Source organism: Oncorhynchus mykiss, chromosome 3, assembly GCF_057628025.1.
Source record: "Oncorhynchus mykiss isolate SJ-2025 chromosome 3, ASM5762802v1, whole genome shotgun sequence".
NCBI classification, from domain to species: Eukaryota; Metazoa; Chordata; class Actinopteri; order Salmoniformes; family Salmonidae; genus Oncorhynchus; species Oncorhynchus mykiss.
This window is the reverse complement of record NC_143024.1, coordinates 31358234-31373732: the sequence shown is the minus strand read 5'-3', so window position 1 is coordinate 31373732 and position 15499 is coordinate 31358234. Positions and strand designations below refer to the sequence as shown.

The 15499-nt window shown below is 47.5% G+C and overlaps 1 protein-coding gene across 3 annotated transcripts in view; it reads right to left on the bottom strand.

Annotated features, from left to right (window-relative positions):
• The window catches only part of LOC110512638 (poliovirus receptor), a 90854-nt gene that overhangs the window by 14489 nt on the left and 60866 nt on the right, over positions 1-15499 (bottom strand). Inside the window, exon 7 of one of the 3 annotated variants that reach the window (XM_036971395.2) lies at positions 4836-10653. The exons of the other annotated variants lie outside the window; for them this stretch is intronic. Within the exon in view, the coding sequence (XP_036827290.1) occupies positions 10055-10653 (599 nt within the window). The 3' untranslated portion in view covers positions 4836-10054. Of the gene's footprint in view, positions 1-4835; positions 10654-15499 lie in introns of those variants that run through there. 3 annotated transcript variants of the gene reach the window in all.

The following is a 15499-nucleotide window of genomic DNA, read 5'->3' as shown; positions in this document are numbered from 1 at the left end:
GGCCACAGACAACCTGGCCACAGACAACCTGGCCACAGACAACCTGGCCACAGACAACCTGGCCACAGACAACCTGGCCACAGACAACCTGGCCACAGACGTGATAGGCTACCCACGCAGAGAAAACCTCAGACACTAGACTGACCATGTAGCACAGAAACAGATCTAGAAATGGAACAGCTCCATACATCACATGGCCTGTGTCCCAAATTCACAACCTATTTGTTATGGGCTCTGGTCAAAAGTAGTGCACTACATAGGGAATAGAGGGCCATTTTTGCCGCATCCCTGGTGTGGGCCTATGGAGGATAAAGGACAGGAGAAAAGCTCAGACAGGCCCTGTAATACAGAGATAAATTGTAGAATAGAGGCATGGGGCTACAGATGATAGAAGACTAGAGACTCCCAGACCAGACACACACTAAAGTACAGCTAAACCAATATAGTGCTGCTACGCCCAAGGAGCCATAGGTGGTAAAAGATGAGAGCTCTAATATTGCTCTGTGTGTGTGTGTGTGACTAAGGCCCCGGCTGCTCATTGCTCTCGTATGTCACACACACTGCTCTCGTATGTCACACACACTGCTCTCGTGTCAGACACTCCTCTGCACATGGACATGAATCAGGCCTCTCCATGGAGCAGACCCACAGCACCATATTTGTGCCCCTGTCACTGTGGCCCTGTCACTGTGGCCCTGCAGTGTGTTAAGAACAGGGCTCAGCAGGGAGTCTAAGACTCAGAAGACAGGTAGATACACCACACAGTTCAATACCTTTAGCTCCCCTCTGTTCTGCCCTCTAGACAACGTCTGGCTTGCAACAGAGAAGCTCAATAAGTGGAAAGGGGAAGGAACTCCTTTCCTCACAGAATATATTCTGATCTGATTGGCTGCAGGGTTGTCAGTCTCCTGTGGTAACCAGATCAGAGAAACAGGGAGAGATATAAGGGGAGGAAGAGAGACAGTATCTCTGAGCAGTGAGGTGGGTTGTCAGATTCTCACCATCCATCTCCCTTCTTTATTATGAGAGTAACAGAGAGAAAAACCGAGAGCGAGAAAAAGGTCAAAAAAGGAGGGACAATAGAAGAGGTGAAAGAGTAAGCAGCAGAGAGAGCGAGTGATGGAGAAGATGGATGTCTGATAGAGAAGAAAAAGAGGTGTTTAGATGGAGAGACAAAGGTGAATGGGATGCGATAATACAGAGTGTGTGTAGAAGTGTCAAGAGAAGTTGCCTCACACACAGGCATAGCTGTGTGAAGTTGTCACAGTACTTCCCACAACCTGACTCTACTTAATGTCAGACAAAGGACAGAAATAGACTTCACTCCTACAGAGAGACGAGACCACACAGTCACTGAATAAAATCACTCTGGACTACCTCAGAGAGAAGACACACACAATCTCTATCCCGTGTGAGAGAGCTGCATGTACATCGTCACAACGACACACTGTGACCAGTTGATTCACTCTAGACCTGACAAGAGTCCAATTAAAATATCATATGACTTATCCTGACCAACCTAGAGCCAGAGTATTTCTGTTTCTGCTCTTCTCTTGATTGGTCGGTGTGTGTGTGTGTGTGTGTGTGTGTGGTGAGAGCACGATTGAGAGCGTGTTGAGACGGTGAGTGCCCGAGCCAAACACACACATATCTATTCTTAGGATCGGAGCAGGGGTAACCATTCTCATATCGATAAAGATCAGACTGACAGACAGTAGGTCAGTGCTGCCAGCTAACCAGGACCCTGACAAATGTATTATTATTCTGTGTGCTTCAGGGAGAGGTTTAGTTCCAGGTACATCCCAGCATGGGAACTTGGTGCACACACACACACACACACGCACACGCACACACACACACCTCTCATCTGCGTCTGCAGTCTGTTTTTGCAGGTGGTGGTTGAGGTCACTGCACCACTGAGTGGGATATATAGAGAGAACACACACACACACACACACTGATGTCACAGAATCTAAACTAACACAGTTGCACTAACCCCGTGCCCCCTCTCTTCTAATCCTACTCCCCCCATTCCTCTCCTCAGCCCAAATCAACCCACTCCTAAACCTACACTATACTGAAACCCATCCCTCTACAACAACCACCACTTCTCCTCCACAGTCCTCCTCCCAAACATCCTCTATCACCTCCCCCTACACTATACTGAAACCCATCACCCTACAACAACCCCCCACTTCTCCTCCACAGTCCTCCTCCCAAACACACTCTGTCATGTGGAAGGTGCATTCAACTGGATCTACCCCCCTCTACCTCCACCCCCATCTCAACCCTGTCAGATACCCCCCTCACCACCCCTGCTGCTCTGGTGGCAGTGGGCCAACCATGCACCACCCCTGGGAGCCCTGCTACCCACAATCCTCTGCTCCCTGTCTGCTGTCAGCTCCAGCCCGGTCAGCATCAGGACAGGAAGAGTAAACTCCTTGGGACGCTAGGGGATACAGGGGCATCCACCCCACACAGGAGACCCGGGGTTGTGTGTGTGTGTGTGTGTGTGTGTGTGTGTGTGTGTGTACAACATGTAGCTTAATAAAACCCTGAGAAGTCAACATTATGACTTAATGATGAAGGGGAACAATTCCATTTCCTGTGTCTGTTATACTAAAGAGTAGTCTCAGTAATCTCAAGAGTTCGTGTGTTCTGCTTTAGTGTACGTGACATTGACACAACAACAGAGTAATAGTGTGGAATGCAGACAGTCAGGTACCCAGGCTAGACCAGGAGAAGCCATGCAAACAGCAGGGAGTAGAAGATCAAATACAGCACATGAAAAAAGTGCTCTGTAAGATGTAAAGTATTGCCATTGGTGTGCAGCACAAGGCTCATATACAGGATTTGGTTTTAAAAAATTAGAACAGTACAAAAAATGAATACACCGTAAATCTGTGGCTCTGGATTGGAGAAAGTCAAACATAATCTACACAAAGCATGTGATGAGGCCAAAAGGAGTTTCCTTTCACATTAAAACAGGTCAGAACCAGGCTGGCTACTCATTTAGGTCATTGAAGAGATGCCCTCATGGGTCAGCCCATCAATACATCCTACTGTGATTCACTCATCAGGCCAGCTATCACACTATGGAATCGTTGAGTCAGGCCTGGAGCCTAAGGGTGAGAGGTTAAACGGAGACAGGTGGCAGTAGGCTAGCTTCTATCCATCCATCTGCAGACTAGAACAGGTTAGTGTGTGTGTTAATCTATATTCTACTGTATGGACTGGACAGTAGCTCAGACAATTAGAAGCTATGGACAGTATAAACTTTGAATGCTGCTGGGTAAAAACAGGCTTACACACAGATATGAATACATACATGTCTACCAACTCTGATGTCCACACACACAGGTCTCCTCACACACACACACACACACACAGAACCCCCCTCAGGCCATCATACCAGACACAGAAACAAACTGTTCCACTTTGCTGGTGTCTAAACACACACACACATGCCGTTACAGTACATTCCGCCGTGCACAAACACAGAAACACACGCCATTATTCCTAACCGAGTCCGACAGACACAAAAACCACGTCTGTCTCATCCTCCCGTCACAGGGAGCCAGAACAGGACCACCAAGACAGTGCCCTGGGCATCACTACAATACAACCACAGGGGATTGACACTGGACTGGCACAGCACTACGTTAGAACAGTGTCCGTTTGGATTCAAATCTAGATGTGGTTTTTGGTTGAACAGCCAGGTTTTGGTTTAAGGGGTCACTACTCTTCAACTGTTCAATATTTGTGTTGAGCGCAACACAGTGTGGGTGTATCCCTCTCATGTGTTTCAAGTGATGCCACCATTTCTGTTCTGTTGTGAAAGGAAGTCTTCAGCATTCAGCCAGGAGCCCAGAGAAGAGAGTGAGAGTGAGAAAGAGAGAGTGAGAGTGAGAGAGAGAGAGAGTGAAAGTCGCCTTCTCATTTTTCCAGCCTCAGACTCAAAGCAATTAGTGGAGCCAGATGGCTGTCTGGACTCTGAATAAATAGTTTGAGCATCGACGGAAAGCCTCCATAGACGACACACACAGACCTGAGGCAATGAGTTAAGACACGGAAGATACGGACCTAAAGAACCAAATTGGTTCTAGCGGAGACTACAGGGCAGAAAAACATTCAAACCTTCACACAATGAATCCATTTCCACTTCTCTGCACTGTATTACCGTGGGGAGTGAAGGTCACAGTTCTACAGTGATAAAATGATGGGCGCATGCAAGCACACGTCTCCTCCCACTTTCTTTACCAAACCAGTCTGGTGGAGTCAGAGGTTTCAAAGAATGCAGCCCTTGAGAGCTGGTCTAATTACTTCGTTTCAGCCAGCATGCACATTCCCCAACTGATAACAAACCCTCCCCCTGCCTCCAGAGTAACACTAAAGCAACACCACATTCCTAAGCCATTACACACAGTATCGGTATGTTTCCTTGACTCTCCCACTCTTGTCCAAACTACCCGTTACCACAGCAGCAGGGTCACTTCAGCCAACCAGATGACATATGCAAATCAAACAAACAGGGGGAGGGGCTTGGGTGTGTGAGTGAACCGTGAGCTAACACAATTCACCTACAATGGCCTCTCTCCCCCTCTAACCTTCATGTTGATTCCCATAGCCTAGATACTGTATGTTATCAGCACTCTTGACAATGAACAGTTTTATCACAACCAAAACGAGACAAACAGCAAGACTCAGCACCCTCCATGGTGTGCTAACATGTGACACTAGCCAACAGAGGACATTGATAATAAATATACCCAGATACCTACATTCAATTACTATTTATATTCCTTCTATGTACATAATACACAGCAACAAGGTCATCATTTCAAAAATCAAGAAAACTTTAATTGCAACCAAATACAACAAAACAAATATTTTAAAAAATAGAAAGACATGACAAATAGTGACAAATTCTAGAATGTTCCTTTAAAAAAATGAACGGTGAATAAAAAGCACATTTTGTGGTAAGATTGTTTTGTGTGCACCGCGCACCATTTTGTGCAGTAAAAGCACATGAAGCCTGTTGTGGCGTAGTAGTCACAGCAAAGCAGTGGAGAAATAAAGCACTCCAAAACCATTCATTATAAAGCACTGCAATAAGAGAGAAAAAGATAAGGACTAAGCATTGATACAGAACAGAATAAATCCTTCATGCTTGGCGCTGACAAATAGAACACGTGACACCATAAATTAGTCATTCTTTCCGCTAGATACTGTATTTATATATTTATACTATGTACATGTCAGGGGGGAGCGATCGAGACAGACAAGGAAGCTAAGGCTTGGATTAGTCATCAGTGTTTAGAGCCAGAGGACGACGATGTGGATTATCAACAACTACTAACTAACTACCTACCTACCACTGTGCTAGCTCCAGGTCATGGACATTACGTCAACTCTCTAAAAGCATTTTCATTTTAAAACCTTTGTGCCAACCAGTACAAGAGGAGGTCAAGAGAAGATTCCCAGAAAACATTTACTTCAAAAAAACAACTGAATGTTGTAAACGACTGAAGACATAGTTGGATAGTGATTTTCTAGAAGCATTTTACTTCGGGACCAGTCTGTGGAGGTCAAGTTTGGCCAATTGGGTATTTTATTTTGGGAAAGCAGTAAAACGCAGCACTCACAGAGAGAGAGAGAGAGAGCAACAGTACAGATGATTCTCATAAAGTGTTCTTAGCACACATTCTCCTTAAAATCCCTGACATTGGGCAAGAGGAGTGTGTATGTGGCTCTCTCCCAGTCTCTGGGGAACAGAAGGATCTGTGAATGTGCTGACAGAGTTCTGACCACCGAGCTTAGTTGGGACCACTGAGTGTTTGTGTGCGTTTGGGAAGTGTCTCTCCTACTAGTTCCCTCTTTCTGTGTGTGCGTGAGAGAGAGAGATCAGGCTGCAGGGGACAGTGTACAGTAATGTCTCCTCTAACTCCCTATGCTAAGAGACAGAGGGGGCAGGAAATGGGGGTTACATTAGGGTTACACACCCTGTGGCAGTGACAGATGTCCCAAAGCCCCTGAGCCACACACACAGCGCTGACTCAGAAACCACACACAGCGCTGACTTAGAAACCACACACAGCGCTGACTCTGTGGGAGCTACTCTATCTGATAAATAGTGTGTGTGTTTATGGGTGAAGTAAGTATGCTGATTGAGTTTAGTGAACCTGTCTAATCCAGTTATTTCAGTCATCATCCTGGCTGAAAAACTAAAATGTTTACATGTATTTAATAGCTGAAGATGTGCATCTTATACATCCTACACCTTTTCATTTAAGGGTTGTCTATTCAAGCAGTTACATTCTGAGTACAGTATTATTGGCTCCGATTGAACTTTGACCTTGGCCAAACCAGGAAATGAGTTCCACACGACAACATTGACTCTATACAGCAGTTATTTACACTGATAAATATCCACATTTTTTCCACAGGAGTTCGACAAGAAAAATAAAGATCCGTACATATATAGTATACAGATACCTCACACCAAAAAATATATACAACTTTCTCTCCTACTCCTCCTTCACATTACAAACCGAAGGACATTATCTATATTTCTCCAAAGACACACTTAATCACCTTCATACAAATATAACTAGTGGGCATATCCTGTTTTGGTGTTACACACAAGTGCAAAGATAGGAGATACATGTTTGTGTTAGTGGTCATGATAAGTAGTTCATTACAGGCCTCTACGCTGACCTTTTTTAGGAGCACGTGTGTGGCTAAGTTGAAAAATGTAGGTGCACACAAAGAAATTTAGGAACACAGTGAAAAATATTTGAGGTAATGAAGCTAGAATTCAAAACGGTTCTCAGCACACTGGGGATGCAAAATAAAAATTCTATGTCGCACAGCAAAATATTTAGGCGCATATGCGAGTAAAATGGTTGCAATGTTGAGCCCTGCTTCCTGCATGTGTACTGTATCTATAATGTGTATGTAAGTCAGAGTTTTGGCCTATACTGAGGCCATAATGCTATCAATCTATTATAATTGACATACTTAGGCTATCGTGTTATCAAGTGCTGATGGTTAGGCGAGTCGCACAGTGGGTCAGTATCCATCCCTTCCTCCCAGTCTCCCCCCTCTCTGTTCCTTTCTCTCCCCCACACCAAGGTCAACCTCCACCACAACAGTCAAGGTCATCCTGGTACACTACTACATGTCGCTCTCTCACCAGAGTGCGTGTGTAATATGTGTGTTTCACTGTGAACCCTATGGGTTAAAGTTAAAGTGCCCCATTAGAGGTGCGACCCACAGGCACCCTCCACGCCCTCAGCGGTAAAACGCACATCGTTTGACCCCATGACCTCTGGCTGGTCGTGACTCAGAAACAGACCCAGGCTTAATGGGCCAATCAGGTGCCTCACCTGGTCAGGGCGGCCAAGGAAACCCCACTGATTAACCAGGGAACACGATGAATCACAGGGGAGTCATGAGATAGGAGTTGTGAAGGGGCTGATTCAGAGGGGATTCAGATCTGGGCTATTGAGGGTAGGAAAGTAAGGCTCTTCAGGAAGACAGCTGGTCATAGCCTTCCAGTGGTCGTCTGTTTGCCTCTAGTGATGTGTAATAGTTGTACATGGTGATATTGGCTTGAACAGCCCTCGACTGTCTTGTTAGAAAGACAAATTAGTCACTAAACTATCAGGCTCCGGTCTGTCTGAATCATGAAGGATTATACCCAGACCTCTGCTAGTCAATGTAGGTCCTATAACAGGTCATTCACCCCCCTGTGTATGCACAGAATCAATCAATTAATTTATATCTTAATTAGCTACAGATGCAAATATGCCATCATGTATTTGGATTTCTATATACCTTGTGATTGTATAGATTGACAGAGCAACATATACAATGGGATAGGAGGAAACCTTACTAATCAAACTATGAAAGCCAAGATGTACAGAGAGCAGGGCATGACTCCATGGCTTTCTGAGTCAGGTCAGGCAGGAGGAAGGGGGTACAGTAAGTGGGGTGTTTGACACGTAGGGAGGGAGGCAAGAAATACTCCCTCTGCTCTCCCTGTATCCCTGACCTCCCCACAGCCCTGTGTAAATTACACACACACACACACACACACACGGTAGAGAGAGGTGATGGAGAAAGTCTGGTGGAGGAGAGAGAGACAGTGAGGGAGAGAAGGAGAGAGGTGATGGAGAGAGACAGAGGTAAGAGACAGGGTAAGGAGGGAGGAGAGGAGAGCGAGGAGGGAGAGAAAATGTCCACGTCATACCATCTAAGCGGTGGTAATTTGGTGTGTGTGTGTGTGGGCTTAAATGAGCATTGACTTCACGGCTCATTAGCAATCAAACTCTTCCTGTCAGGAACACCACAAGGAGGGAGGGATCAAATGGAGGAGAGGGAGAACAGCCTGCTGTTTGAGCCGTCCCTTTTTCTCCCTCTATCAATTCATCCTAATCCCTCTCTCCCCGTCTCTCCGGACATGAGAGAACAGCTGTATGGTTTCCCTCTCTCCTATCCCTCTATCAGTTCCCCTTTCATGCACGGTCTTCATCTAGATGACTACCCCTCCTTCAGTAAGTTGTTTATCATTTCAGAATGTCCCAAACTAAATTCTGCACATACTTCCAGTTGGTGGCACAATAGCAGAGAGAAAATTAGGTAGAAAGAGGAGGCCTTCTGCAACATACAGACACTAGAGAGAGTTTGACATTTTACTTATAACCACAACTACATCGACCACTTCCCCTGCCAAACTTCCTGTTCCTTTCCCCAGTACTGTCACATACAGCAGAAACAAGGCTACTGTAGCCGGAACAAACGTTGTCCCACAGGAGAGAGACGAGAATAGCAGGGAGCAGGGAGCATCGTGACACCCCTTACATTGCTACTGTGCATTTAGTGGAGATAAGAGTGAATATTTTAGTGAGGAGTTTCTCTAGCTAGCGACGGAACGGCTGCATGGAGATGCCATTTTACCCACAAGTCCCTACTACAATGTGTCTCTCTGGAGGCTTCAATCTCTAAGGTCCCTAAACTAAAGAAATGAGGAACACAACAGACAGAGCAGCGATGTGAGAAAGATAGTTTCAGGATTTCTTTCATTGTTTTGGTAGATAGATATCAAGTGATCCACTTTTCATATTGGGACCAGAGAAAAATAGTTGTTTTATCAACGCACCAGTCCTCCATCTTGTTTCTGTACATTCCCTCCCTCAGCCACTTCATTCAGTTCATCTTGTTTCTGTACATTCCCTCCCTCAGCCACTTCATTCAGTTCATCTTGTTTCTGTACATTCCCTCCCTCAGCCACTTCATTCAGTTCATCTTGTTTCTGTACATTCCCTCCCTCAGCCACTTCATTCAGTTCATCTTGTTTCTGTACATTCCCTCCCTCAGCCACTTCATTCAGTTCATCTTGTTTCTGTACATTCCCTCCCTCAGCCACTTCATTCAGTTCATCTTGTTTCTGTACATTCCCTCCCTCAGCCACTTCATTCAGTTCATCTTGTTTCTGTACATTCCCGCCCTCAGCCACTTCATTCAGTTCATCTTGTTTCTGTACATTCCCTCCCTCAGCCACTTCATTCAGTTCATCTCGTTTCTGTACATTCCCTCCCTCAGCCACTTCATTCAGTTCATCTCGTTTCTGTACATTCCCTCCCTCAGCCACTTCATTCAGTTCATCTCGTTTCTGTACATTCCCTCCCTCAGCCACTTCATTCAGTTCATCTCGTTTCTGTACATTCCCTCCCTCAGCCACTTCATTCAGTTCATCTCGTTTCTGTACATTCCCTCCCTCAGCCTCTTCATTCAGTTCATCTCGTTTCTGTACATTCCCTCCCTCAGCCACTTCATTCAGTTCATCTCGTTTCTGTACATTCCCTCCCTCAGCCACTTCATCTTGCTATCTCTATGGGCTGCATGTTTGGTCGTTGTTAATATATTTCAAATGATCCAACAGAGGAGAACCCAACACCACCGACTCCTCTAGAAGGAGGACATGTTCATTCATCCTTTCCTTCTTCCATCCCGCTTTCCCTTCCTCCTCCTCTTCCTCTGCCCGTTCTCTCTACACGTACACGGCAGTCCGTGAGATGACCGACCCGTCGCGCTGAGACTCCATGTCGTCGTCAAGGTAACCGCTCATGATTCCGTCCTGGTCATGTGGTGGGCGGAGTTGCAGGATGGGCCCGCCCCCTCCAAAGTGGTCGTAACTCTCCTCGTCGTCCTCCAGCTGGTCAAACTTCCTTCGCTCTGCCTCGTCCAGCTCGCCGCTCAGCAGGATGTCCTGCGCAGTGGGCGCCGTGGCAACCCCCCCCTCACCATGCCCCCCCAGGTGCAGCGGCACATGTTGATTGGCCTTGTCAGTCAGGCCATCATGGGCGGAGCCCTCCTTGTAGACGTAGATGGGGCTGTTGTTGTTGCCGCCCACCCCGTTGCCCCCGGCGCCAGCACCTGTCCCGTTCTTGCTCCCCTTCTTGCCGGCGCCGAAGAGACGCGACTTTATGTCGAAGGAGCTGTGGTTTGGGTTGCCACGGTAACCCTGCTGTTGCCGGCGGCTCCGGGTGACCAGGACGGCGATAAGGGCGGCGACGAGGAGGAGGGCCAGAAGGGAGCCAATCACAGCACCTGCCACCACGGCCGCGTTGGAGGGGACCACAGAGGGTTCTGTAGGAAGGAGGGAGGGAAGGGAGAGGAGAGAAGAAGAGGATGAGACCGGTGGAGGAAAGCAGATTGAGAGGGAAAATAAAGAAAGAGGACAAGAGGGAGGAGGGAGGGCGAGAAGGAGAGGCGGGGTTGGATGATGTCAGTAGTCTGCACTGTATTCCATGTGATGTGTTTTTGCATGTGGGAGTGAGGGTGCTGAGGCTTTAACAGCAGTGTTTAACGTCACTGGCATTTCCTACTCTCCCTCTGAGCTGCTCTTGTCCCCATTCCCTCACAAACGCCCTAATAACGTCAGAGCAACATTTCAACAAGGTCTCTGCGACATCAAGGCAATGTGCCAATGAAGTCTCCTCCTAAACAGTGTGAGGGCAGTGTGCAGGTTCTCTTTAGTCTCAGCCGCCTCACCCATAAAATAGCAGAACGACTGAGCGAAAATAAAAGGCATCCTCTGGAGTCCAGAGGGCAAGAACAGGTGGAGGCCATGCAGGAGGATGATAAATGGATGGAGGGATGCAGCCAGGGATGAAGGAGAAGAGGATGAGGAGTGGTGGTGACTGACAGAGCGAGACAGCAGAATGACAACTCCTGCTTCAAGCTACTATAATACAGAACAGGGGACAGTCCCTCTACCCTCTCTCTCCCCTAACTACTGAACACCCAATTGAGCTCCGTTGTATAAGCCCCGGACGGCGCACGTTTTCCCCCAGACCTAGTTTGGTCATATTACAAGGCTCATGACTCCAGACACACCGGCTGGCGAGATTGCTAGTTATTTGCTACGACTCTCTACCTCGTTCTTCTTAGCCATCTCTCCCATCCTCCTCCCCCACTATCTACTACACCTTCCTTTTCTCCCTCCCTCTACTAGAGCGCTAGTAGAGGACACTAGAGCGCTAGTAGAGGACGGCACAGCGCTAGTAGAGGACGGCACAGCGCTAGTAGAGGACGGCACAGCGCTAGTAGAGGACGGCACAGCGCTAGTAGAGGACGGCACAGCGCTAGTAGAGGACGGCAGAGCGCTAGTAGAGGACGGCAGAGCGCAAGTAGAGGACGGCAGAGCGCAAGTAGAGGACACTAGAGCGCTAGTAGAGGACACTAGAGCGCTAGTAGAGGACACTAGAGCGCTAGTAGAGGACAGCAGAGCGCTAGTAGAGGACACTAGAGCGCTAGTAGAGGAAGGCAGAGCGCTAGTAGAGGACGGCAGAGCGCTAGTAGAGGACGGCAGAGCGCTAGTAGAGGACGGCAGAGCGCTAGTAGAGGACGGCAGAGCGCTAGTAGAGGACACTAGCGCGCTAGTAGAGGACGGCAGAGCGCTAGTAGAGGACGGCAGAGCGCTAGTAGAGGACGGCAGAGCGCTAGTAGAGGACGGCAGAGCGCTAGTAGAGGACGGCAGAGCGCTAGTAGAGGACGGCAGAGCGCTAGTAGAGGACACTAGCGCGCTAGTAGAGGACGGCAGAGCGCTAGTAGAGGACGGCAGAGCGCTAGTAGAGGACGGCAGAGCGCTAGTAGAGGACGGCAGAGCGTTAGGGGAGGTTAACAGAGCGCTAGTAGAGGACAGCAGAGCGCTAGTAGAGGACGGCAGAGCGCTAGTAGAGGACGGCAGAGCGCTAGTAGAGGACGGCAGAGCGCTAGTAGAGGACGGCAGAGCGCTAGTAGAGGACAGCAGAGCGCTAGTAGAGGACAGCAGAGCGCTAGTAGAGGACACTAGAGCGCTAGTAGAGGACACTAGAGCGCTAGTAGAGGACACTAGAGCGCTAGTAGAGGACGGCAGAGCGCTAGTAGAGGACGGCACAGCGCTAGTAGAGGACACTAGAGCGCTAGTAGAGGACAGCAGAGCGCTAGTAGAGGACAGCAGAGTGCTAGTAGAGGACAGCAGAGCGCTAGTAGAGGACACTAGAGCGCTAGTAGAGGACAGCAGAGCGCTAGTAGAGGACACTAGAGCGCTAGTAGAGGACAGCAGAGCACTAGTAGAGGACAGCAGAGCGCTAGTAGAGGACAGCAGAGCGCTAGTAGAGGACACTAGAGCGCTAGTAGAGGACAGCAGAGCGCTAGTAGAGGACACTAGACAGCTTCCTGTAAAGGAATACTTCCTCTCCCACGGTGTTCGGCCTTTAAAAAAGCAAGGGACAAGCTCTCACCAGCATGATCACACACACCTTATGTTTTACTATCCATGTGGGGCCATAAATGGATTTCCATTCAAAATCCTATTTTCCCTAACCCTAAGCTTAAAATAGCTCTTGTCCTCATGGGGATGTTGGGAAATCTCCCCAAGAGAGAGAATTTTGATCACACACACACACATCTCCCAGTCAGGCAGTAAACACACCGAGCACAACGCCTTGGGAAGAACGGTACACAATCCTCTCAATGAAAAATGCACTCATATCTCCCTCACTCTCATTGGACTGGTGCAACGCAGTTTCTCTGGACCCCCGCAAGGTCAGCCCCCCCCCTCAAATATAATATAATCGAATGCGTCAGCCAGAGAGCCACTCACAAAGTATAGACAACCAATCACTGTCCAAGATGCTGAAAGGGTCTATGCAGCTGCCTATCAAAACCATCATAGGCTTTCTGTGGTGTCAGGAAATGTAGCCTATAGCTTTACTTAATGGATAAATGTTTATTGAAGGCCATCATTTGGTCATCATTTTCTCATGTTAAACCAAACATTTCACAAAGCTATACACATTGTCGTACGGCGTCCAGTTAGATTACACTCTTACCACAGCAATTACTTGTTCAGTAATTAAAAGTTGGAAATTCAAACATTGCAGATGGCCAAATACATGTTCAATACGACAGCGTACTAAATCAGCAACCAATTGATGTATTATTTTGATACACAACTGTCCTGTATACCCTACCTGAACGTGCATGAGCCATTCCTTGGGCTCTCTCCCAGCTTGGATAGAAAGTTGCTGTGCGTAATTCCAGTCTGTTAATGCCAATCTCTCTTTTTTTTTCTATGTAGAGTCCTGTAGTAGCTACAGTACGCGGCTGCGTCTGCTTGCATTTTTGTGCGCAAATGTTTAGCACGGACTGTAGGCCCAGGTTACAGGTCCGACTGTTTTCTATACTGAGTATTGACAACCCAGACAGTACATTGCGCTGCACACAATTTGAAACTTAGTCTTGAATGACACATGTCAAGATTTACCAGCGATAAGGGACCGTTGAAATTACAATCACACAACTCAAATGCCGGTTCACCAGATATGACTAGAATCACAACATGCTTGTTTTGTTTGAGCTCTCAAGAACTGTTGTCCGCTGAAGATAATAATCTGTTTGCATCTGCCAATTTACTGGCTGTCCAGTATCCAGACGACCTGTCCCATACCTTCCTATTCAGGTCATCTCTTAACCTGTTGAGTCCGGCAATTAAGGAGAATGAGAGGCTCAATTAAAGATGTTGCAGAACTGCTATATTTGAAGCACCACTCCCTTCTGCCCAGTTCCCCTCGTCTTGCTACGACAATCAAGCTGTTTATAACCATCCCTGTAACTGTCGCCTCTGCAGAGAGATGGTTTTCTACACTAAAACTCATAAAGACCTACTTAAGAAGCATTAGGCTCTCGATCCGACATTCGTTTTTTTAAACTCCTGAGTAAGCTCCACTCACTGCACTGGCGCCGTCGTAGCCTTGACAACAGCATTTGTTCACTGATATCCCCTTATACTTTCAATCAGTTCAGGCCTGAGGCACTTTGATCAGTCACATTCTTGAAGCCCAAGAAACAAATGCTTAGCTTCATAGTACATTAAAAAGATTCGTAATGGCTTTTTAGAGGGTTACTGTCACAATTATTTATGTCAGACAGGTGCATGGGGCCAACGACAGAAACCACCCCAGAAAGAGGACTACGCATCGCTCCAGCACAAAACCCACTGGCTTTGTAAAATGATACTTTTTAGAAATTGCGTCATGCACGACCATAAGCTCCAAGTAACCGCAAATAATGAGAGAGATGGGGCGGAAATAACGCCTGCTGCTGCCCGCCTCCCAAAGACATGCAGCAGCCCCACACACACACACACACACACACACACACACACACACACACACACACACACACACACACACACACACACACACACACACACACACACACAATGGTGCATGGGTATATATTACATTACATCACATCATGGGAGAAGGCTGATTGGTTGGTTTCGGGCTGGTTTCTTCACAGAGAGAGAGAGAGAGATGGTGAGTTAGCAGCAGTACTGAATGTGACTTATTGAATGGTCTGGATCAGACTATACATTTCTCTGGTCTTGATCATGGGTGGAGGGATGGCAGAGGGCAGTCAGGCCTGGAGGCTGGAGAGGAACAGACTACATCCTCTCTGTAGCATGGCCAAAGACTGACAGCCCGGGAGGAAAACAGAACAAAGCAGATGCATCTTCTGAAGGGGGGGCTGACACCACTACATGGGAATATTTGAAATAGGAAGGATGCAGGTTAACTCATTAAGAGGGGCTGATTTTGTCGTGACCATTGCAGGGGAATAAGGGAAACGGAAAGGAAAAAGGTTTGTCTTAACAAGTGGGGAAGGATTTTGATGTGACACCAGTGCAAGGCAATATTGGAGAAACCAGGCCTGGAGACAGTGGTGATGGCAGAAAATGGGTTAGCCAACTGTGGCGGAGCAGGATCCAGTACAGGATCAGGGGAGCTAAGCAGTGATTAAGAGAGCTGGTATTTAAGAAAAGGAGAGACCAGCTCTGCAAGATGAGAGACAGCGATAGGGGGAGAGAGCGAGAGCGAGAGCGAGAGCGAGAGCGAGAGAGAGAGCGAGAGAGAGAGCGAGAGAGAGCGAGAGAGAGCGAGAGAGT